The sequence below is a fragment of the Halichoerus grypus genome, chromosome 12, assembly GCF_964656455.1.
Source record: "Halichoerus grypus chromosome 12, mHalGry1.hap1.1, whole genome shotgun sequence".
Taxonomy (NCBI): Eukaryota; Metazoa; Chordata; class Mammalia; order Carnivora; family Phocidae; genus Halichoerus; species Halichoerus grypus.
In genome coordinates, this window is record NC_135723.1 from 26,940,043 (window position 1) to 26,965,855 (window position 25,813).

The 25,813-nt window shown below is 36.7% G+C and overlaps 1 protein-coding gene across 2 annotated transcripts in view; it reads right to left on the reverse strand.

Annotated features, from left to right (window-relative positions):
• Positions 1-246: 246 nt before the first annotated feature.
• The window catches only part of CACNA2D1 (calcium voltage-gated channel auxiliary subunit alpha2delta 1), a 512,722-nt gene continuing 487,155 nt past the window's right edge, over positions 247-25,813 (reverse strand). For both annotated transcript variants that reach the window (XM_078060091.1, XM_078060090.1), the window contains 5 exons: positions 24,417-24,472; positions 23,889-24,018; positions 21,355-21,464; positions 20,334-20,416; positions 247-4,348 (listed from right to left, as the gene is read on the reverse strand). In XM_078060091.1, coding sequence (XP_077916217.1) covers positions 4,232-4,348; positions 20,334-20,416; positions 21,355-21,464; positions 23,889-24,018; positions 24,417-24,472 — 496 coding nt within the window. In that variant the 3' untranslated portion in view covers positions 247-4,231. The remainder of the gene's footprint in view (positions 4,349-20,333; positions 20,417-21,354; positions 21,465-23,888; positions 24,019-24,416; positions 24,473-25,813) is intronic.

Consider the following 25,813-nt stretch of genomic DNA (forward strand, 5'->3'; position numbering starts at 1 on the left):
AATTAATAACTTCCTAAATGCCTTGGTGGCAAAAACCACATGTAAAGGGTGAGAGCTAGAAAAGGAGTTGCAAGCACATTTGTTTGTGAGTTGAGGTTTGTGATCGTAAAAGCACTTTCCTAATCCCAAGTTTTATTTCACTACTTTGAATGGTCTCCAAGGGAAGGACTGAGTAAAATATATATTTATGACAATAACTTCTGTCTCTTTCAACTGGATTTTATGTGATTAAATAATCCAAACTGGTGACTTTAAATGATAAACTTTTATTCTGAATATACTGTTTTTGCACAAGATTTAACACAACATTTTCTGGGATTATAAATATTTTTATAACAGTATTATACAAATTTTTACAAAACTTTTTTTATCAGGCTAGTTAATTTCCACAAAAGTGTCAAGAGAACATAATAAAGGGGAGAAAAGATCTTTTGTTCACAAAGCCAATTGGCCTTTTGCATGGATGCACACTGAGCATTTCAATAAAAGTATCCCTAAAAAGCATGATCCAACAATCATACGGCACAACAAAAAAGACAGCTTTGTCAGGTCACACTGTAAACTCAACTGGCATCTATACAAGACAGTATCCCATTAGTCTCAGTGGAATTTCTCTGAGTTAATTACATGAACTAGAAATAAGGTAGAGGAAACTCTTGCTAAGGGTTGTCTGAGTCTTTGAAATTCTGGAATTTATTCAACACTTGATACGTCTGTTGTATTGATTTGCTCTTTACAGAAATATACATGGAATATTAGCAATATTAGCATTCTGCTAATGGGAAAACAACACAAGTTCTACATAGGAATAAAATATTTCAAGTTGGGGGCAAGTGAAATCATCATTCTATTCTACACTTGAAAAAATCACAGCGCTCACTTTGTTTCACAAGGTCAAACTGTCTACCTCTAGATATTTTAATGTTAACTAACGATTAATGGAATAGTTCAGAGTTTTAAATTAAGACACAGAATTTACGCTTTGGTGGAGAGAAAGATTTAAATGAGACATAAAATAGAAGAGAGCATCAAATAAGCAAGTAACACTTGGGTTGCAAAGGTCACTTAAAAGGGATACTGCCTATTTGAACCCAGTAAGGCCAGTTTTAAAGTTAATAAAAGGAATATTCCAGGAAAACTTACAAATGGCAGCAACACTGTTTCGTTTTGTGTTTTTTTTTTTTCCCAAGTAAAGCAATAACGCCTCAAGCATTAGAAACATGAAAAAAGATCATACTAAAATCTTATAGGCCCAGGACCTAAAAATCTCTTCAATCAAACTTGCTAACTATGTCATGTTAAAAACCTGTTACAAATATGGACCACGATTGGTGTTTGGCAGTAATGCTGGTTGTTCAAATGAAGAAAATATAAAGAAACCATTAATGTAAAAGTCATTCCTGTTACTCAACACCAATGTAAGACTTACTTTGATTTTGTTTTGGTGACAAACTACATTAAACTGGATGAGTAGAGCAAAAATGAAAGAAGCCAAAGAGTTTAAAAGCTTTTTTCTCTCGATTGTTTAGTCTTTGAAAATCAATATTTATAACAGGCTATAATTTAAGGTCTTGTCAAAAATTAGAACTCACAGAAAAATCCTAAATTAAACATAACAATTTGATGGGATGAGTGTTACTGTCTTTGAAAAAATGCTAAGAGTATGAAGACTAGTATTAGGCATGAGAACAATTTTTAGTCAGAAAGCACGTTCTTACCCAATTTATTACCAAGTACGTGGTTCTCATAGTATAGGTTTATTTTATAACAGAAAATCAAGGATCATAGCAAGACTCGTGCATGTAAATATATTTTGATGGCAAATGGAATCAACAGGACCCTGCCAAGAGACGCCAAGTTTAACTGTGATCAATGCAACAGTAACGTACTTGATGAAAACATACTATTTCAGTGACATTAGCCACGAAAATATATTTAATAGATTTTAAAGATAATTTTAAGGTAGTTTGTTGTATGCTGGAAGCAATTCAGTTGTTTTAATGTGCATCATATATACACACGAACTAACATAATTTTATATTTTGATATCCCCTTCCCAACACTTTCATGATTTAAAATAGTCTAGCAAAAGGTAACAGTAAGGTTTAAATATGTAATCAACAAACAACATGATTTAAACATAGTGTCACTAGAGTGAGAAGTTCCGTGTATATATATATATATATTTTTTTTTTTTAATCACTTTGGTGTTTTCTAAAATGTCAATACCAGGTACAAATGAGACTACAAAATCACAACGATGCGTTAGAAATGGTAACTGATGTCAACTCTTAGCACAATAGCTGGCAAAATGATTCCACTCCCACCCACCCCCGTTTTTAAATAAAAAATAGTTTAAATAAGGAAATATACACAAATGGTTCCTAGGGCATATGGGTGGTGGGAGGGAGTTACAAATGTGTGCAAAGCTGAAAACAAAACAAACATCTTTTAAACTACGCCAAAGACGTGGTTACGTCTTTGATACGCGGAGCATAATAAAGCATGCTGGATAATGTTAGTAAGATATTGACTTAAAAAGGATGTATAAGAAAATGTCCAGCATATACACACACCAATACTTGGCATGTTCAAAATAACAAAGGCATTTCGCCATAAAAAATATCTGTATACTTCCAGCCTTCGGCAGAACTAGAATTACACATCCATAGTTTTTACCCTTTCTTCAAACACTGTTGACTCCTGCAAATTATTTTTAAAAGCATAAATAATAATCTAGCATATCAGTCTATAATGAAATATCCCATTCACTACACTAATCATTTTCACCAATGAGGCTGTATAAAAACAATTCTGATTATTCACAATCAAGTGTTCATGTGCATACATACAGATTCAAGGTTTCCTATTTGTTCAGATATTATAAAACCCTCATCAAACTGCATGGAAATTTTGGTCAAGTGATCATATACCCTTTACAATGGATGGAGAAAAGCAGCAGCGGCAGAAACGTCTGGAGTGTATGTGCTACTATTCAAACGAACAAAGAGGAAACCTAGTGTGAATCTTCATCGAGAACGTATATGGACTCTTCAAAAAATAAATGTGTCAAATCTGATTTATGTACTTAAAATATCTGTACATAGGTTTTCAGGCAAAAGCACGAGTCTGTATAAAATCCGTTAGCCCATTTCACCATTTACCTATGCCAGTCATTCGGCATTGACATTGCACAGTATATTCAGAGTAATTTAATGACATTTTTAAGGATGACTTAAGTGCATTACACTGCAAGGTTCAGAGTCTTACATAACAATAATGTCACTCGGTTAACTTTTCAAAGGACTATACTCTACAGTAAGAGAAAAACAAACCGAAAGTTAAAATAGCGGCAGCATCATGCAAAATACCCTTGGTAACCAAAGTTCATTTATCACAAGAAAAAACATTTTCCCCTCCCCCCCCACAAGCTTCTCTTAGAGCATTTTGAAATATCTGGCTAGCACTACATAACTTTACTGGGAACAAAAAGAAACATTACATCGAAGCACTGATTCAGGGCTTACATTTATGAGGAAACATGTCACATGTTCAAATTGCATCTTCAAGCACCTTTAGTTTAATAGTTTCTTAGTTATTGTTTTCAAACACCGATTCATCACCCCAGCAAAACTTAACTGGTCATTTGTGTTCCTATTTTGGCAGAGAAGCCACTCTTCATAAGGCATTTTATTTATGGCAAATTTCTTTCCATAGAAAGTTAGCCATTATTTCTATTTCAACAGATTACATCAATCTCTCTTTTGTTTTTCAATAACTACTCAAAGCAGGAAATAATTTTTAACAGAAGAATACGTGAGGGCAAAAGTAACTCCTTTTTTTTTTTCCCTTTAGAGATTTTCTTGGTAAAAGAACAAGAATTGCAGCAAGTCAAAATTCCAGGTCAAGGTCAAGACAATTTGTATGATTCATAAACAGTGTGGGGAGCCCTTTTACATATAGTCACCAACAACGCAAACAACAAACTCTCCAATTTTCCAATAGAGCATGTATAGGGTTTTGCTTTGATGTTGACATAGATGATGCAGCATTCACACAAGTGTAAGGATCTGAGACCCTGACATGCAGCCAGTGGGGCCATGTGCGTCCGTGCCTTCGATTTAGCCATGGTGTGGGCCCAGCTCGTGTTCTGCTCATTCTCTTAACGCAACTGAGGCCTCGTGTTTTGGCAGGGTCTGGAGTTTAATTACGCAGACTGAGTTTTAGAAGGTCATAACTGGCAGTGTCTGCTGCCAGATAAAAGCCAAAGTAGTAGAAACTGGATGCCGATGATGGACCACAGGGAGGGATTCAATCCAGAAACACCACCACAGTCAGTATAATCCTCCTGTTGGAAAGAAAAGGAGAAAGAAAAATCCTGAAGAAATACTTAGTGAGCCCTCTATCAGAGCACCCGTGTTTAGTCCACTTCTGAACTCACCTGATAAAATGGTTTTTTTTTTTTTTTTTTAAAGATTTTATTTATTTATTTGAGAGACAGAGAACGAGAGACAGAGAGCATGAGAGGGAGGAGGGTCAGAGGGAGAAGCAGACTCCCCGCCGAGCAGGGAGCCCGATGCAGGACTCAATCCCGGGACTCCAGGATCATGACCTGAGCCGAAGGCAGTCGCCTAACCAACTGAGCCACCCAGGCGCCCCTGATAAAATGGTTTTAATTTGAATCCAAATAAATTACATTACCCTAGATCTTATGGTTCAGCAATTTTGAATAAAGCGATTTCCCTAGTACCATTTCAAGAATGCTTTAAATTTTGAATTGCAGATTCTGATGGTTAAGAAAGAAAATACTTGAATAATAAATGCTGTTTTGACTAATATACCAGTTGCTGAATTAAAAAAAAAAACTTTCACAGTATCAGATATTCCTACATATTTATAGGAATAAGGAGTAAATGTAAAATTGTAGGTTTTATAATTCTCAAGAATTATGCTCAATAAGGCAAAGTTTGGGACTGGTAAAATCAGTGTGAGGAATGATCTTCTCTCTTTTCCATATCCTTTATGTCTAGTTTCAAAGGTGAACACACCACGCTGCACATGTAGCATCTAGACCTTCACCAAAAGTAAAATAAAGAATAACGTATTTGAATCATACATGAAAAGTCACTCTAAAAACATACTCAAAATAAAGAGCTAAGATAGTAAGAGACATTTGTTTGACTTACAGAACTATGAAATATAAACAACTGATATACCTATTTGGACCCCCCATTGTCTCATAGTAGCTCATTAAGTTCCTTTAAATGCAAAATTATCCTTTATCTTTTATTCCTAGGTTCTGTGTTTTGTAACATTTTCTACATCCTTTGATTTCTTTTAATTACTGAATTTCATTAAAGATGTTTAGGAAAATAAGTAGATGTAGATATGAGGCTTTTAAAAAAATTCACTATGCCAAGGTTCATCATCCAATAATCAAAATAATAGGTTATGTAAGTAAATAAAATGTTCAGAATGATTTTCCAAAGACTCTGAGCTTGCAGAGAAGAGAACGTTGGCTTGTTTTCCTCACAAGGGTTTAATACAGTGCCTGCCACCCAGTAAATAAATAAAATTTCTTTCTTGAGCTGCATTTTTGAGGCAGAACACTTCTGTTTGTTAAAGAGAAGTCTGAAAGAAACAAAAGAATCTATTAAGAAAAAGTTTATTTTTCAAAAGCTAGCTCCTAAATCTAAAGAGTAGCATGAAATGATGATCCATTCTTGGTCCTCATCTTATTTTACTTTTCAGGAGCATTTGGTAATGTACAACATTCTCCCCTTAAAATATCTTCCCATGTACATTTGCCCAACACATCTGGTTTCCTCCAAACTTGTTTTGGGTTCATCTTACTCTCTTTAGCTCAACCTGCTTCTCTTCTTGCTCTCTACATGATAGACTTCCAGAAATTACTTCTCTCTTTTTATTTATACTTTCTTCCTAGGTAATCTAATCTAGTCCTATAGCTTTAAATTCCATTAATTTGTTAATAACTTATAATTTTGTCCTTTTTAATATGAAATGATTTTTCCTTGTGTTTTTTCATTTTGCTTTAAAAATTTTAACTTTTAGTTTTAATAGACAAAACTAAGATATTTAAGGTATATATTTAGGTGATTGGTAGACATGGTGAAAGGTTACCCCACCCAAGATAATTAACATGTCCATTATCCACATATTTATCATTTTCCCCCCATTGGTGAGGATATTTAAGTTTTACTCTCTTGGCAGATTTCAATTCTACAGTATAATCAAATATAATCACATTTTATTAGATCCCCAGACTACTCATATTATAGCCGAAAGTTTGTATCCTTTTGCCAACCTCTCCCTACCTCCCCCCTAGCTACTGACAACTCCTTTTCTGCTCTTGGTTTCTATGAGTTTGATTTTTTTTTTTTTTAATAGAATCCACATATAAGTGATGTCATGCACTATTTGTCTTCATCTTGCTTGTTTCATGTAGCATAATGCCCTCAAGGTCCAACACTGTTGTCAAAAATGGCTGGGTGTCCTTCTATCTATCTACATACCACTTCTTCTTTATCCATTCCTCTGTTGATGGACACAGGTTGTTTCTGTATCTTGGCTATTGAAAAAAATGCTGCAATGAACATAGGGGTGCATATATCTTTTCTAATGTTTTCATTTTCTTCAAATGAATACCTATAATTGCCAATTCATACAGTAGTTGTATTTTTAATTTTTGAGGAACCCCCATACCAGTTTTTCATAGTGGTTGTACCAATTAACATTCCCACCATTAACACAGAGGATTCCCTTTCTCCCCATCCTTGCCAGCAATGGTTATCTCTTGTCTTTTTGATGATAGCTATTCTAGAAGGTGTGAAGTGATATCTCCTTTAAGTTTTGATGTGCGTGTCTCTGCTAAGTGATGCTGAACCTCCTTCCTGTACAGACATACCTTGGATATACTGCAGGTTCAGTTCCAGGTGCAGATATTCAATAAAGGGAATATCTCAATAAAGCAAGTCAGAATAATGTTTTGGTTTCCCAGTGCATATAAAAGTTATGTTTATACCATACTGTTGTCTCTTAAGTGTATAATAGCATTATGTCTAAAAAAGTATATACTTTAATTTAAAAAATACTTTAGTGATAAATGCTAACCATCATCTGGGTTTTCAGTGAGTCTTTTTTTTTTTTTTTTTTTCTTGTTTGAGGGTCTTGCCTCGATTGTTGATGGCTGCTGACTGGTCAGGGTGGTGGTTGCTGAAGACAGGGTGGCCGTGGCCATTTCTTAAAGTAAGACAACAATGAGTTTGCTACATTGACTGACTCTTTCACAACAATCTCTCTGTCAATCCTCTCAAACCCTGTCACTGCTCGATCGACTAAGTTTATGTAATATTCTAACTCCTCTGTTGTCATTTCAACAATATCCGCAGCTTTTTCACCAGGAGTAGATTCTATCTCCAGAAACCACTTTCTTTGCTCTTCCAGAAGAAGCAACTCTTCAACCATTCAAGTTTTATTGTGAGATTGCAGACAGTCAGTCACATCTTCAGGCTCCACTTGTTAATTCTAGTTCTCCTGCCATTTCCACCCCATCTGCAGTTAGTTCCTCTACTGCAGTTTTGAACCCCTCACAGTCATTCATGACGGTTGGAATCAACCAGGTGTATTCTCAATAAGCGGTCACATTTTGAAAGGAATTTCTCCCCCGCCTCAGTAGTAGGTCTCAACAGTGGGCTTCAAATGTTCACTAAACCGTGTTGTCATGTGCTGTCATCCAAGCCTTGTTGTTCCATTGCTACAGCACAGGCAGAGTAGACTGAAAATCCCTGGGATTTTCAGAATGGTCAATGAGCACTGACTTCAACTTAAAGTCACCAGCTCATTAGCCCCTAACAAGAGAGACAGTCTGTCCTTTGAAGATGGGTAGTGACTTCTCATCTCAAGCTATGAAAGAACTCTATAGATGACACCTTTTTCCAATGGAAGGCTGGTTCATCTACATTGAAAACCTGTTGCAACCCTCAGTTTGTTTCCTATAGTTAAGAGGTTGCTGGAGGGGAGGTGGGTGGGGGGATGAGGTAACTGGGTGATGGGCATTAAGGAGGGCACGTGATGTAATGAGCACCGGTTATTATATGCAACCGATGAATCACTTAACTCTACCTCTGAAACTAGTAATACACTATATGGTAATTAATGGAAATTAAAAAATTAAAAAAAGAAACCTGCAGCCTAGTGTACCCACTTTCATGGGTTACCTCAGTAGATCTGGATAACTTGCTGCTTTACCTTATACTGTTATGTTCTGCAGCTGGCTTCTTTGCTTTAATCTCATGAACTAACCACTGCTAGCTTTAAACTTTTCTTTTGCAGCTTCCTCACCTCTCTCGGCTTTCATAGAAATGGAGAGAATTAGGGCCTTGCTGTGGATTAGGATTTGGCTTAGGCAATGTTGTGGCTGATTTGATCTCCTATCCAGACCACTGAAACTTTCTCCACGTCAGCTATAAGGCTGTTTGACTTTCTTATCATTTGTGTATTCACTGGAATAGCACTTTTAATTTCCTTCAAGAACTTCCCCTTTGCATTCACACCTTGACCAAATGTTTGGTGCAAGGGGCCTAGCTTTCAGCCTATGTTGGCCTTTGAAATGCCTTCCTCACTAAGCTTAATCATGTCTATCTTTTGATTTAAGGTGAGAGACATGTGACTCTGCCTTTCACTTGAACACTTAGAGGCATTGCAGGGTTATTAAATGGCCTAATTTCAATTATCATTTCATCTCAGGGAATAGGAAGGCCCCAGGAGAGAAAAAAGGATGGGGAAATGGCTGGTCTGTAGAGCATTCAGAACACACAAAGTAAGTTTGTCGTCTTAGATGGGTGTGGTTTATGGTGCCCCAAAGCACTTACAATGGTAATATCAAAGATCACAGATCACCTCAACAAATATAATTATAGTGAAAAAGTTTGAATTATTGTGAAAACTACCAAAACGTGACAGAAAGACAAAAGTGAGCAAATGCTGTTGAAAAAAATGACACAAGTACAATTGCTTAATGCAGGGTTGCCACAAACTTCAATTTGAAGAAAAACAAAAAACTGCAGTATCTGTAAAGTGCAATAAAGCAAAGTATGGTAAAACAAGGCATGCCTCTACCTGTTGGCCACCTAGATGGCTTTGGGAAAATTCTATTCAGATCCTCTGTCCATTCATTAATCAGATTCCTTTTAATACTGAGTTGTAGGATTTCTCTGTATATTTGGGATACTGGCCTCTTATCACAACATGAATTGCAAGTAATTCCTCCCATTTCATGGACTGCCTTTCAATTGGTCTCCCTTGCTGTCAGAAGCTTTTAACTTTGATGTAGTCCCATGTTTATTTTTGCCTTTGGTGTAAAATTAGAAAAAAAAACAATCATTGCCAAAACTAATGTCAACGAGTTTACTTCCTAGGTTTTCTTCTGGGAGTTTTACTGTTTCAAGTCTTAAGCTCAAGTAGTTAACACATTTTCAGTTGGTTTTTGTGTATGGTGTAAGATAGTGGTCCAGTTTTATTCTCTTGGGTGTGGCCGTTCCCAGTAGTATGTATCAAAGCGACCGTCCTTTCCCCATGGTATGTTCTTGGCTCCTTTGTCATGAATTAATTGAACATATATACATGGGTTTACTTCTGGGCTATTTTGTTCTATTGATGTGTGTGTGTGTGTGTGTGCGCGCGCACGCGCCAGTACCACTGTTTGATTACTGTATTTACATAATATAGTTAGAAATCAAGAAAGTGTGATGGCTCCCGCTTTGTTCTTGTTGCTCAAGACTGCTTTGGCTATTAGGGTTTTGTGGTTTCACACATATTTTAGAATTCTTTGTTATATTTCAGTAAAAAATGTCGCTGAAATTTTGATACAAATTGCAGTGAAACTGTAGATTGCTTTGGATGGTATGAACGTTTTAACAATAATAATTCTAATTCATGAGCACTGAATTATCTTCCTATTTATTTGTGTCTTCAATTTTATGTTATAGTTTTTAGTGTACACGTCGTCTTCCTCCTTGGTTCAATTTATTCCTAGACATCCTTGTCTTGTTCATGATATTAGTTGTGGGCCTTTATTGTGTTGAGGTATATACCTTTTATACCAAATTTGTTAAGAGTTTTTATCAAAATGGATGTTAAATTTTGCAAGTGCTATCTCTGCATTTATTGAGATCATACGATTTTTATCCTTCACCTTGTTAATAGGGTGTATCACATTGGTTGATTTGTCAATGTTGAACTGTCCTTGCATCCTTGTGATAAATCCCACTTGATCATGGAATATGCTCCTGGATTGTTGAATTCAGTTTGCTAACATTTTGTTGAGGTTTTTTTACATCTAGGTTCCTCAAAGAAATTGGCTTGGAATTTTTTAATCTTGTGGTGTCCTTGTCTGGTTTTGATATTATGGTAAGGCTGGCTTTGTAAAATGAATTTGAAAGTGTTCCCTCTGTTATTTTTTGGAAGAGTTTGAGAGGGATTGGTATTCTTCTTTGAATGTTTGGTAGGATTCACCAGTGAAGCTGTCTGGTCCTGGGCTTTTGGTTGTTGGGAGGTTTTTGAGAGCTGATTCAGTTGCCTTACTAGTAACTGGTATGTTCAGATATTCTATTTCTTCATGAATAGAAGAAATGTTTCAGGCTACATGTTTTTAGGAATTTATCAATTTCTTCTAGATTTTCCAATTTTTGCTATGTAATTTTTATAGTAGTCTCTTAGGATACTTTATATTTCTGTGGTATCAATTTTGATGTCTCTTCTTTCATTTCTAGTTTTTTAATTTTAATCCTTTTTTGTAAGTCTAGCTGAAGTTTTGTCCATTTTATCTTCTCAAAAAACCAGCTCTTAGTTCCACTGATCTTTTCTATTGTCTTTTTAGTTTCTATTTCATTTGTTTCTGTCATGATCTTTGTTATTTCCTGCCTTCTAGCATTGGTCTTAGTTTGCTTTTAATCCTTGTGTAAATTTGAGATAATTCTCTATTCTGAATATAGGTGTTTATCACTGTAAACTTTCCTCTTAGAACTACTTTGCTACTTCCCAATTAGTTTTGGTTCAGTGTATTTCCATCTTCATTTGTCTCTAATTTGTCTTTAATACATAATATATATTTATATTATATATAATTTGTCTTTTGCTTTTTTCTTTGACCCTTGGTTGTTCAGTGGCATATTGTTTAATCTCCACATATTTGGTGAATTATCCCGTTTTCTTCATATAGTTGATGTCTAGTCTCATACAACTGTGGTCAGAAAAGATGCTTGATATGACTTCAACCTTCTCAAATTTACTAATGCTTCTTCAGTGGCTTTAACATATGTTCTATCCTGGAGAATGTTCCATGTGCACTTCAGAAGAAAGAGTAATCTGCTTTTGGATAGAATGTTCTGTAAATGTCACTTAAATCCATCTGGTCTAATGTGTCATTTAACTCCACTGTTTCCTTGTTCATTTTCTGTCTGGATGATCTATCCATTGATGAAAATGGGAAACTGAACTACCCTACCAGTATTAATACTATTATATTGCTGCCTACTTCTCCCATTAGGTCTGTTAATATTTAAGTGCCTCTGTGTCAGGTGCATAAATATTTACAAGTGTTATATCCACTTCTGATTGAACCCTTTATCAATATATGATTATCTCTTATTATAGTTTTTGTCTTGAAGTCTATTGTGTCCAAGTATAGCTACCTCAGCTTTCTTTTGATTTCCATTTGCATGGAATATATTTTCCATCCATTCACTTTCACATACTTTAAGGTGTGTGTCCTTAAAGCTGAAATGTGTGGTTTTGATTTGTATTTGCCTGATGACTGTCAATGTTGAACATCTTTTCATGTAGCTATTGGCCATTTTGATGTCTTCTTGGAAAACACATCTATTTAGTTTTTCTGCCCAAATTTTAGTTGATTTTTTTTAAAGATTTTATTTATTTATTCATGAGAGAGAGAGAGAGGCAGAGGGAGAAGCAGGCTCCCCAAGGAGCAGAGAGCCCGATGCAGGACTTGATCCCAGGACCCCAGGATCATGACCTGAGCTGAAGGCAGAGGCTCAACCATCTGAGCCACCCAGGCACCCTTTAGTTGATTTTTTAAACTTTTATGAGTTCTTTATATATTTTTGATATTAACTCCTTATCCTATATATATTGCTTGCAAACTCCCCCCCCCCCCCCCAATTCTGTAGGTTGCCTTTTCATTTAGTTGTTTCTTTGGCTGTGCAGAACCATTCAAAGTTGTCACAGTCCCATTTGTTCATTTCTGCTTCTGTTGTTTATGCTTTCGGTGTTGTATCTAAAAATCTTTGCCAGGACCAATGTCAAGAAACTTCTTCCTACTCTATCTTCTAGGATTTTTATAATATCACATCTTATATTAAAGTCTGTGATCCATTCTGAGTTAATTTTTATGTGTAATATAGGGGTCCAGTCCCATTGCCTGCACGTGTTTTTTTTTTTTGCCACCACCATTTGGTGGAGACCATCCTTTCCCCAATGTGTGTTCTTGGCTATCTTATTGAATATTAGTTGACCCATATATATTTGGGGTTCCCTTCTGGGCTCTCTTCTGTTCCATTAGTCGATGTGTCTATTTTTGTGCCAGTACCATATTGCTTTGATTACTGTAGCTTTGTAGTATAGTCTAAAATCTAAAACCTGGTATCTGCAGTTTTCTCTTTTCCCCCAGGATTGTTATGGTATTTTGGGTCTTTTGTGGGTCCATACAAATTTTAGAATTGTTTTTTCCTATTTCTGTAAAGAATGCTGTTGGTATTTTGGGGAATACACTGAATCCACAGGTGGCAGGGGGTGGTATGGACATTTTAACAATATTCTCCAAATCCATAAACACAGGATGTCTATGTTTGTCTTCTTTCTTTCAGCAAAGTCTTATAGTGTTCATTGTACTGCTCTTTTACTTCCTTGAAGTTATTTCCAAATACTTTGTTTTTGATGCTATGGTGAATTGGGATAGTTTTCTTTTTCAGATGTTTTATTATTCACGTATAGAAATGCACCTGACTTCTGATTTTATATCCTATAAAATTACTGAATTCTCCTCAGACCTCCACACTGATTGATTTCTGCCACCCCTCCTCTCTGATGATGTCTTTTGGTGTAGTCTTTGGGATTTTCTGTATACAGAACCATATCATCTGTTAAGTACTGGCAGTTTTATTTCTTCCTTTCCTATGTGGATCCCTGTTTGTCTTGCATAAAATTCTAGCTAGGACTTTCAGTACTATGTTGAGTAAGAGCAGTGAGCATGGGCCTTTTTGTCTCATCTCTGAGACATTTTCCTCCAGTGAGTATATTAGCTGTGGGTTTGTCAAGGATGTTCCTCTATACCTGTCCTGACCAAGGCTCTTACCGTGAAATGATGTCCTATTTTATCAAATGCTCTTTTTCAGGTATCCATGTCATTTATACATTACATTCAGCACTGTGACTTTTTTGTAGTTTAATGTTTTCTCTGTATCGAAGTTCTAAGTTCATGCATTTTTCTCTTGAACTCCTCAAGGTGTGTTAGTGGAGTTTTATCTTGTTTTGTTTAGAACATATTTTTCTGCTTCTTCATTTTCCTGGACTCTGTGTTGGTTTCTACGCATTAGATAAAACAGCCACCTTTCCCAATCTTGACTTGGCTCCCAGTAGTTGAAGGTGAGCTGATATCTGTCAGTGCCCCAGTGGGAGTGATATCATATAGCACCTAGATGCAGGCGGATTAGAGCCTGGACCCCGAGGCAGCAGTTTTTAAGGTACACAGGTAGACCTTTCCCTTTTAGGGTATGACTGACAAAAGAGCATTTTTGTCTGCTTTCTCTGTACTGAGCCCTGGGGGAATACACCGTTAAGAACTGTTGATTTGCCACGGTCCTGTGGTACCTGAGAACATCAGCCCTACCGGCCACCATAGCCCAGTGATATGGTGTACCACTTTGGGGGTGTTCTTTGGGCAGTAGTCTCAAAAAAATCTGTACCTCTGAAACAAATAATGCAATATATGTTAAGAAAGAAAAAAAGAAGAAGAAGAATGTAGCAGGAGGGGAAGAATGAAGGGGGGGAAATCGGAGGGGGAGAAGAACCATGAGAGACGATGGACTCTGAAAAACAAACTGGGGGTTCTAGAGGGGAGGGGGTTGGGAGGATGGGTTAGCCTGGTGATGGGTATTGAGGAGGGCACGTTCTGCATGGAGCACTGGGTGTTATGCACAAACAATGAATCATGGAACACTATATCTAAAACTAATGATGTAATGTATGGGGATTAACATAACAATAAAAAAAAATTAAAAAAAAAAAAAAAAAAAAAAAAAGCTGAATGCCAGATGTGTTCACAAGCTCCTTTCAGGTAGAGACCAGTGACCTGGAGAGTGTTACAGGGTGAAAGTGGAGGCATGTGCTAAATGAGGAGCCTTAGTCTCAGGCAATAGAGGATATCTGCATACTTCAACTGCTATCAGGGAAAGCATAGGCAGTAGGGCATTTCTGTCCGGCCATCTTCTCTGAGCCCTGGGAGGAGAGCCACGGTAAGTCCGCATGACCCTGATGAGAACTGTTTGTTTCTTGGGTCCAATGGGTCTCATGGACATAAGCCCTATTAGACTTTCAGAGATAGTTGGGGTGGGGGGAGACTGTACCTTGAATGGAAGTCTTAACAGTTAGAGTGCTAGACGTTCAGACCAAACCCTTCATTCCTCAGGCAAAAGCTCAGAGTTACAAATTTCCTCCTGATTTTTACGTACCTGTGTCAGAGAGGGGGGATTATGGAGATAGTGTGTCTTAGCCTTTCCTACCTGTTTTGATGTGGCTATTTTCTCCTTCACCCAATGTGTATGGATCAGTTTCTCAATTTCTTTCAGAGGGAATTGCTTTGTTTATAATTAGTGTGTTTGTGGGATAAAGTGAGTTCGGGACTTCCTATGTCACCAGCTTGGACCAAACCCAGAATAACTCACACTTTTATGTCTTCAGACCTGAATTCTCCTCTGACCTCCACACTGATCTCTGCCACCTCTCCTCTTTGATGTCTCAGAAAGGTCTCAAACTTGCCCAAAGATAGTACTTTTCTGAAAGACACTTCTAGTAGAAATAGATCAGGGTAAAGTCAACAAGTCATCTGTGATTGCTCCTTTTTTACACTTTTTTCAAATGTAATTCACCAGCATGTATTCTTGACTTGAGCTTCAAAATACATCCCACTTCTCACGATCTCATGTCTAATTCACCATCACTCCCTCAAAAGCTGCCTCCCGTGTCTCATTGCTTCTACTTTTGCTCTTTTACAATCGCTCTTTTACAATCTTTTTACCAAAAAGCAGTCCCCTCAGAACCGTACATCAAGTTTTCTTTTTATCTCTCAGAACAAAATCCAAATTTCCTAGCAAGGCCTTGGGAGCCTGGCTACCTCTCCATCTTCCTCTACTCCTCTCCCCTCCCCAACTTCCTCTGCTCCAATAACACTGTCTCTGCAATGGGTCAAGGTGTGTACTATCATCTCTGGGCCTTTGTACTTGCTCCTCTTTGTTCAAATTAGGGTAATAAGATAAAAGAAACAATGCTCAGTTACATTTGAATTCCAGAGTAAAAACATATTTTTGAGCATAAACATCTCTCAAATACCTCATACCCAGAAGAATGGTCTAATTCACAGGTGTACAGTAAGTACTAATTTGATGGGATGGAAAATTAGCACACAAATAAGACCCATTAACGTACTAATGATATATTTTGTCAAAGAAATTCCTATTACTGTAAAGAAAAAAACTATCTCTGATTCCATTGTTTTAATTTATTTGCTCAGTCGCATTTCTTGTGTGTGATGAGGTCTGTTTCAGTCTGGGAGAGGGAGGTTTAGAAAAGTTGATTCACACAAAAAAAATCTGTCTTCAGTTTCCTGTCATGTTTTCTGCATGGGCAACCACGTCTACCATGACTTGAAATTAAGAGAGAGAGAGATTCTAAAAACATTCTAAGTTGCAAATACATTGATGTGGGAGAAACCTTAGCATTTTTTCTGTATTAAGAATAGATCAAAATCCCATGAACACTGATTACCCTGCTCATAGTCTGACTTTTAAAGATTGATACTTTGTTTCAGTTTAACACATTTAAGTAAAAAAACTATGCAGTGCTAATATTATATATAACTTTGAAATACGATAGTAATTTTCAGCTACAGACTTCTTTCAAAAAACTCTAAAATACATCAACTGAGAATTCCTTTTGTTTCCCAAGGTTTTCTAAGACCATGTATACTAGTGGCTAAAATATCTTCAATTTTCTCGTTAAACAAGTATTGCTAAACTCTTAAATATGCCTTTCTTTCCCAAACCAGAATAACTAGGGGTAACTAATTATACATAGTAATAAATAGGTCAATAATTTGTAATTTATTTTCTGAATTATAGTCATATTCAAAAGACAAATCACTGGTGAAGACAACCCCCCAAATAATGGCTAACTTTGGAATTTAAACAGGTCTGTAGTCAAATCACTACAACAGCTTCAAAGAAAATGTGCTTTTAGAATTATTTAGGCAGCTGGATACTACACAGTAAGCCTTTAATAGGAATAAGTTGTCTAGCAAATAATGTGTTCTCGTAGGCAGTACATTTGTAGGTATACACACATCTGCATGTTCATTTTTCATGTACCCAATAATGTGCTTTCATAAATTAGGTTTGCAGTTTGCATAAAATAATGAACTTTCTCAATGGCACATATTATTGGCTTTACTTCTTTGATAAACTTTAGCTTTATTTTACTACTTAACTTTTCAAAAGGTCTCTTTTGAACACTTGCGTTTTAATGAAGTCCTCACAACTGGCTATCTGTAATCGATACTCTTCTGAGATTGCATAGGATACAAGGGTTTTGGCTTTAGACAGTCTTTCTTGAAATGCTCAAAGCGATGATCCGTAAGATGATGTCAGACATCTGTGAGCAGAATCTCACCCACCACAAATTCCTAGTGTACAGCTAGACTAGCACTTCAGTATTTTTGGGTACTATTTAATTTTTTCAGCTTTTGGTTGTTTCAGAGAAAATGATACTTCTTTTGATGTTATCATAGCAACACTCCAATTGCATAAACTAGATTCACTGTTCTATACTGATAACTATGTTTTTAAAGACTCAAGTCTTATTAATGTAAAGTATATGCCATCTACATCATCTTCTCAAGACTATTCATTATATATTCCTCAAGGACAGGGAATCCCAGATGTGTTCTTTTCATCTTTCAAAAATTATTTCATTAAAATGTACTGATCCCATCCAGCTGAATCCACAGTGATATTTATTTTCTTGGTAAGTTTATAGTTATGGTGAGAAAGAAAAATACCACAGAAAAATTCACAATCACATTTTTGAGGGGAGAGTTTTAGATGAAAAAAAATTACTGGTTACCTATAGGTTTTTAACATAAAGGTAAAGAGGGAAGTGATCTATAGTTTTGTGTTACCGAAAAACTCTACGGCAGAGAAAAGTAGAGTGAATATTTACACTGTTCCTCACCTTTTTTTCTTAGCCTTCCATTTTAGTTTGCTCATTTCTATCTTCACAAATAAGAAGACGTATAAAAAATATAACATGGAAAATATAATTCTTACTGTAGTTTTCATATGTAAATGGTATAGTCACCTGGGTAGGGATCAGTAAAACATGACTTCAAATAGCTACCTAGATATCAATTTTAAAAATATGGAGAGGGGATCATTTTTAATGATCCAAAGCAGCTAGTTCTCTTTCACTTGGAATCTTGTGCCATGAAAACCATTATTTTATTATCCCAGAAAAAATGTAGTTGTTTTCTGAGACTCGCGCTGCTACTCTACTTTTCTGCCCCTCCATTCACAGTAATGGCCATATCTCCATCTAGTGGTCCCTAATCAATGAATACCTGGACAGCAGTGAAGAAAGAACACAGTAAAAGCTGTTCCAGTAACACTAATCGTGATGATTCCAGAGCATTAGAAAAGACATTGCAAAACCGTAAATGAATCCCTGACCACAAGCTCAGGCCCTAAAACCTCTATTCAGTCATATTAATGATAGAATTCAGAAATTGGCCAAAGGTAATAAGGGATCATTTTAGCCTAGATGCTAAGTAAAATGAGCTTAGAAACTGGATGCACTAAACTGAATTATTGACTTTGAAAATAATGTTGGATAAAACTGAAATGATTCATTAATGTTATGTTAGCATCTTTTGAAAATAGAGATGACCAGCTCTAATAATTGTCCTTAGGCTATTTCTCCTCAGGAAGCATATATAATTTTTCCCACACTGATTTAATCTTTCTATAAAACCTTAAAAGAAAATACTGATTTTTTAAATAAACACAGGAAAAGGATATGCTTGATTTAGGATTAGAAACTTAAGCAATAATTGCATTCAGCTATTTACAAAACAATATAAGTACTGGGATTTTAATAACCTGGTTTCAGGATACTTATTATAGTGGATTTAGGGATATGGATCATTTATTAAAATTTCAAGCCGAACACACACAAAAAGAAAAATTAGAGAAAGTGACTGACCATCCACACCACATGAAAACTTGCAGTAAAATGAAGATAGGAGCTGACATCATGGTACAGGCACGACTCGTTGTGCACATAAGTTGATCCTATTAACAACGGGCAAAGTAGCAAGTACAGGAAAAGGAAAGAAAACACAGAAAAGAAGACATACGAGATGAGATTTCATGCAGTTTGCTGGCAGTTTACGTGAGCCTCCATCCAGAGCAGATGCACAGTGACCATTGCAAAATAAGCATTACCAAAATATTTCACTGCTAAAGAAACACAAGACATTATTAGCACAGTAAAGCTACTGAACAAGAGTTGTACTTTCACACACACTCCGATGTAGAATTCACAAGATCTTGAATTACTGAAAGTTTCTGTCTTAGTCCAATCTTTCCAGGGCCTTGAGGAAGATGGTCTCCTGGGCTGAAAATATTTCGGGTAACAGGGCTTTTTACGTGATCTTTAAAGTTCAGCTAAGTGAGTTTAATCTCAGTCTTTGGTGACAAAAAGAGTTGATGAATGAAGTTTCCCTAATGAGCAACACTCCCCTTGGGCCCACATTCAACATTCTTTGGGGAATGATTTGACATAGGCAAAGCTCCTGAAAATCTAGCAGATGGAACAACAAAAGTCCTCAGATCTGGATTTTAAGTCTAACCGGATAAAATGGGAAAAAAAAAAAAAAAAACAATTAGGGGCAACTCGGAATCACTTTCTCCATCAAAGAGAAGTGATCAATAGTCCGGGCAGAGATAACTGGGATTTACTGTTACATATCTTGCTTTTTAAGCCTTACTCCTCATCATTGATTTATATTATCTAATTGCATATTATGTATCTGTGGAAATGCCTAATTTTTTGGAGGGGCAAAGGTGGCTATGTGTGTATTTGAGGAAATAAGTCTACTCTAAATAAATTACCACCTCTACAAATGCACATTAATCAAGAGGAGATCTGACTTTTTTTTTTTTAGAATAAACAATGCATAGGATAATGCTCTCTGCATGGAGTAGCTTGTAGACTCCAAGGAGCATGCAAACAAAGGCCCACCATGAACAATCAGAATCGGGGAAAATTACATTTAAAATTAGTTTTTAAAAGCAAGCAGGGATTATGGTGTGGCCTTCATATTTGAGAATATAGTTTCTTAATAATTAGAACCATAGAGCTGATTGCAGGCAGAGTATGTCAGAACAGTGTGTGTCAGAGGAAGAGCGCTGACTTATAGGAAAGCAGTGGTCATCCTGACATCACATACAATAATGATGTTTTGTGTAATTTTATCACCTTAACCCTTTGTAACTGACCTGGTCTAATATCATGCAAAGTGAAAATACAAACCTGTGATAGAGTCAGAAACCATGTTAAAAAAAAATGATAAAAAAGGACAAGAGCTGTTTCACAGGTTTGTAAATACACTAAAGAAAGAGTAAAACTAATAAAAATACCTCTTATATCTTCAAGAATAAAGGGAGGCAACTCATCATAAATAACACTGTCAATTACTATTGATGAGAAAGTGTTTAAAATAGATTTGTGACCGTGGATTATTAGCAAGTTGATTGGAATTGCGTTTGAAAGTACAATTTCTGTGCAAAGGACAGATAGAAGAAGCAACTGTGAAGCTTAGGCTAACCATGAAAAATACTGAAATGAAAAATCTATCGACCAGCAAGTACATCATGTTAATGAGAACCACTATGATTATGTTTGACTTAAAACTAATCTGTCTGACCACTGACTTCCAGTATTTTAATACAATAAACGTTTGGTCTTACCAAGACATTGTTATCAAAGCAGACATCAGGCCCTTTTCGGTATCTGGGTTGCTTAACCATATCACAAGGATCTGGACCATCAGCTGAAGACACTTGTTAAGGAATATGAAGTTTCTTTTTCTTTCCACACAATTAAAAAAAAGAATAGACACCTACACCATTAGTCTAGTCCTACACAACTAGTTCAAGTGCTTGGGGATTTAAGGGAGTAAACTTCCAGAAATTTTCTTTTGTCAATTTCTACTCTGTATAGGATGCCCATGGGCAAGTACTGAATAGGTAATTGTAAAATATAAGTGGATGAAATGAACAAATGCCGCACAGTACACATAAAACAGCCCAAGGGAGAACTGGGTGTCTACGATTTAGCAAGACAGAAATATAAACTAATTGCTAACAGTAAACCTCAATTTCAAACAGGTGGGACCAATTTTTTTTCCCCCAGAAACAACATGGGTGAATGCTAAAGAGGCACTCTGTAGAATCTGTCTACAATGCTTTACTAGTCATTTAGCATATTTATAACCAGCAGCAGTTTGGCTGTGACTGCCACTGCAGCTGGAGCCCAGGACAGGACTGCCATCTTTTTTAAGGCTGAATAATATTCCACTGTAGGTATACATCACATTGAACCCCATTTTTAACCATCGAGTGTTGACAGCTTTGCAGCCTACACCAGCCCCGGCTAGCAAAAACCCAGCACTGCTCCCTAACCACCAGAGAACCCCAAACCAATTCCCCCTCCAGGCTCTTTCAAGCCATTTCCAGATCTACTTGGAAACTTGCACTGTCTCCTCCACAAAGCCTCATTATAAGAGCAGGAAACCTTTCATATTCTGCTGGGGAGCATCATTGGTCTGCACATTCAAACCAAATTTTGTGTGAGGAGTTCATTCTGCCCATGTGGGGTAATCATGGCGCTCAGAGTTTTTCTCTTGGAGCATAAACAACGTGACGAGGTTAAAAGTACGTAACTGGAAGATGGCAGTTGCTTCCCAGCATCTCTGACGCCGAAGGATACAAGTCTGCTCTGCCTGTATGAGCAGCCGTGTGTCGCAGGGACAAGTCCCTTTGCTCTCAACCATAATGAATATTAAGTTGGTGTTCATCAGCTTTTCTACATGAAAGATTCTGTAAAATATTTTTAAAAAACACAGAAAATGAACATTTTCTTTTGGGGAGAAAAAAACCAAGTTACATATTAAAATGAAAGCCAACATCTGACATCTTGAGACACAAAGCATCACCAGTGTAAATAGTAAAACAAAATGAGAACATTTTTAGCAGAGAAACATGACCATGTTTTTATTCGTTAGCATGCACACCTTACCTCTCCAGAATACTAGAAAATTGCAACAGATTTTTAAGTGTTAGACCTCAATGAACAAAAAGCACTATTGAGTCACTGTAAGTCACAGAATCCGTTTTATTTGACATGCCTAAACAACTGTATTTATTACTGAAAAACTACCGTAATCTACAGATAAAAAAAAAAGCCGAAAATGTCTAAGTATCTGGCCCAAGCTAAGGACAGAGTTAATCTAGATCAGTGCTGTTCAACAAACGTGGACGTGGAAATGTTTTCTGCTTTGTCCACTATGGTTAACAAGAGCCACCTGGGCTATTGAGCACCTGAAATGTGACTAGTGGGACTGAGACACAAAGTTTAATATTAGTAGTAATTAATAATAGCCTCTCAGGCTTGGTAACCACTAAACTGGACAACACAGATATAGACCGAATAAGGGCTTTCAATTCCATGCAGAGTTTTTTTCCCCCACGTCATAAGCTGCTTCTGCCGCCTTTAATGACAGATTAACATTTTTATCTTGGTTGCTAAAGAGTCATTCCTTTGTGATTATACATCTTTCAAAAAAATGGAATTTTCTTTCTTTTTCTCCACTGAACTTGGGGCATAAGGATACAGTGAATCAAAAACGACCATGACTGAACTTAGTATCTTGATTACAAAGCTGTACAATTTAACTTAGCAATCTATACTTTAAAAATTGATTACCAGATACCTATTAGTCAAAGGCCAAAGGATTCTGAAATTTTGAGATAACCATAGAGCAACAATTCTGTTTGCTAAACTTGACAGTCTGATATGCTAAATTCTGTAAGAAAGACGGTATAATTTTTTTTTTTTTTAAAGATTTTATTTATTCATTTGAGACACAGAGATACACAGAGAGAGAGAGCATGAGCAGGGAGAGGGAGAAGCAGGCTCCCCGCTGAGCCAGGAGCCCGATGCGGGGCTCGATCCCAGGACCCTGGGATCATGACCTGAGCCGAAGGCAGACGCTTAACCATCTGAGCCACCCAGGCGCCCCAAGACAGTATAATTTTTTCTGAGTTGATGTCCAACTCTTCTCTTCCTATCCTCAACCTCCTCCGAGGACACAGAGATTTGCTAAAGTAACTCAAAAAGTCGTACGGACCGTGTCTGTTAAAAATTCATGCTAGTTTCAGTTAACTGCTGCTGGAAAACATCTCTCTGTTATAAGCGTCCGAATCCCCTAGCAACTCTCCCAGCCCTTTCACATGCTCAGATGACCTCACCTCCTCCTATTTCCTCTTCTCTAGGTTAACCCTGCTTCTAGAATAACCTGCCCTCAGTCACTAAAACAAAGTGTCGTTCTCAGGGATTCTGTGACATGGATGATCACTCTCTCTCAAAACTTTGAAAAGTCCAGGGCACCTGGGTGGCTCAGTTGTTAAGCGTCTGCCTTCGGCTCAGGTCATGATCCCAGGGTCCTGGGATCGAGCCCCGCATCGGGCTCCCTGCTCCACCGGAACCCTGCTTCTCCTTCTACCAGTCCCCTTGCTTGTGTTCCCTCTCTCGCTATGTCTCTCTCTGTCAAATAAATAAATAAAATCTTTAAAAAAAAAAAAACAAAAAAACTTTGAAAAGTCCCACCTTGCCTTCTTCTTCTATCCCTCACAACCAAATTAAATTCTCAATCTCTTCCAAAAATTGCTCAAGATGTTTTATGCCTACTGATGACTAACATTAACCTTGATTTTTAGGAAGTGATATTTTCTCCTACTTCTTCATCCCAATTTAAAGATGCATTCAATTGTAAATTTCAGTGAAGAGTAGAAGTAAAACACCTCCCTCCCCAGAATATCTTTCTGTAAAACTATTTAGTAAATAAATGTAAATAGAAGTCATATATTCGGCTTAGGATTGCAAAGAATTACTATAGTTCTTACTACAGTTCATATAACTCTATGACTTCAGAAAAATTGTTAGAGGGGTCCTTTTAGACAAAAATACAGTAAAGTACAATCAAATTTTCTAGGTTCGGCCTTAAAGTAGGTGCAATTGTCTTGATCCTATTATGATAGTTGACAGAATTACAACTTACCCACTCAGGATGAATTCTTGAAAACGTAAATTTTAAAAACCTACAGCGCAACTAAAGATCAGTTTCCAACTGCAAATAGTCCTGTCTCTCTCAGACTTGAACAAGTTACTTTTTGTAATGATGATAAAAGTGAATCCAGTTTCTCAGTGAACTAGGACTGTTCCTAAAAGGAAGACAGGTTTACCTGGAGCAGTTCCCACAGTCTAATACACCACTGAATGATTTGCTGTCATTATCGAAGAAATACTGGGTTTGTTCGGTAATGCAACTCTGCTTTGACAGAGAAGCTGTGAAGTCCTCTTCTTCCATCTCAACTGCGGGAAAAAAAACAACACAGATGACCAGGCGCGGACACTATGGTCAGTGCCCAGAGCCTTCATTTCTCAGGGAGTAAAGTGAATGTACAAGGGCAGGCACCCTGGGTGGCTTATTCATCGCTGGGTAAGGTAGTGGTGGCCCCTAACAGATGCCCAATAAATACCATGAGAATAAATTCAATAAATAGGAGGCTACAAACTGGAGGCCAATAGGACAAAAAAAAAAAAAAAATGCCAAAGCATGAGGAAAGTTTTGACAAAAAGATTCCAAACTACCAATGGATGGTCTCTTTCACAGACACAAACACACATACCTTCTCACTCAGTTTGGTGAACTCAGCATATCCCAAAACAAAATTTTAATTATTATTGACAATAGCTAAGTATTCACATACCTGCCTCAAGAAGTCGTGGAAAGGTCAAACTCAGGAGAAACTGCTGTAGAATAGACCTAAGTTGTAAATATGAATAATTAGTGCTCAAAATCTAAATAGTTCCTTCATAAACTACACAACAAAAATCTGAATAATTCTGCCTGTACACATTTCTTTTTCATCTATTGAGAAAAAATTGAGGAGCATTTTTATATAAGTATTTCTTAAATTTTACAAAACAGTGTAATTTTGTTTCTGTATGAGAAGTCATGAAGTCAGAAATGTTCAGGACCAAGTGAGAGATACTTAGGGGTGAGGAGGCCTAATAAGACAAGCCATCGTGGAGGAGTGGTAAATCCGGGTGTCAATCTTTCACAGCATAGATTTTAAATTCAGGAGTGCTTCCTTAGTTTAGTTTTAAAACTCTGTGGTGGAGCAAAAACAAAGATCAAAGAAAAACAACTTTGGGCCAGGGGTCTGCGAACTCTTTCCTTGACAATATAGAATGGATTTGTAAATACATAACATGACATTCATGACCTAAAATAAACCCATGATATCTAGGGAGTACAGCACATCTCAGTTTTATAGTAAATGACAATTGAGCCAATATTATAGAGTAGTATAGACATTATAGAATCATCTGGAACTGAATTTAGTTAAAAAATGCGGGGGGAGAGGGTGGTGAGAAGGAGGTAGATTCTGGCCAGAAAATAAGATAAAGCCAATCACGTACTTCAGGATTACTCTGAGATTTAGAAAACCTGAGTCAACTAATATATAAATAAATACCAGTGTCACAATAGAAAGCACCATTTTTCAGGGTTTTTTTCCCCAGAAAAAATAGGATTTTTAATCTAAAATCTTTGTACCATTTTATGAAAGTGGTATACAAAAACAATCACTTAATCTTAGCTGGGAAAGCCTCACCATCAAATGAATGTGAAAGATTACATGGAATAAGGCTGGGACGATATGGTAGGGAAAGGATACAAAAGATGGGGGAAAAAAAGGAAGGAGGTAAAGAAGGAGTGAGGGAGAGAAAGGATCCCAGACAGAAAAGGAGGTTTAGTAACTTGACCAGAGCCAAACAAATTTAATCTTACAGACTTTCCACAGTGCCTCAGTTTAAATGTCTTATTTTCGTAGGTGGTAGAGTGTAAGTGAGGTGTTGAAGGAGGTAGGGAGGGTGAATGAGTAAAAAGGAAGAATTAGATCCATTTCAGCGACACGATGCCTCTTAAACTGCCTGAACAGGAAAGAGGTGAAAAGAGAAGTCATGATGTCTTGCTATACCTAAAATTTAAAGAATTGAGTGTAAAGAGAAAAACACAAGAGAACTTCAATAGATCTGTAAAGAGGCTGGAGTTTGCAGGAGGAAACACTGTTTTCATATGAAAAACTGAGTAACTGTAGCA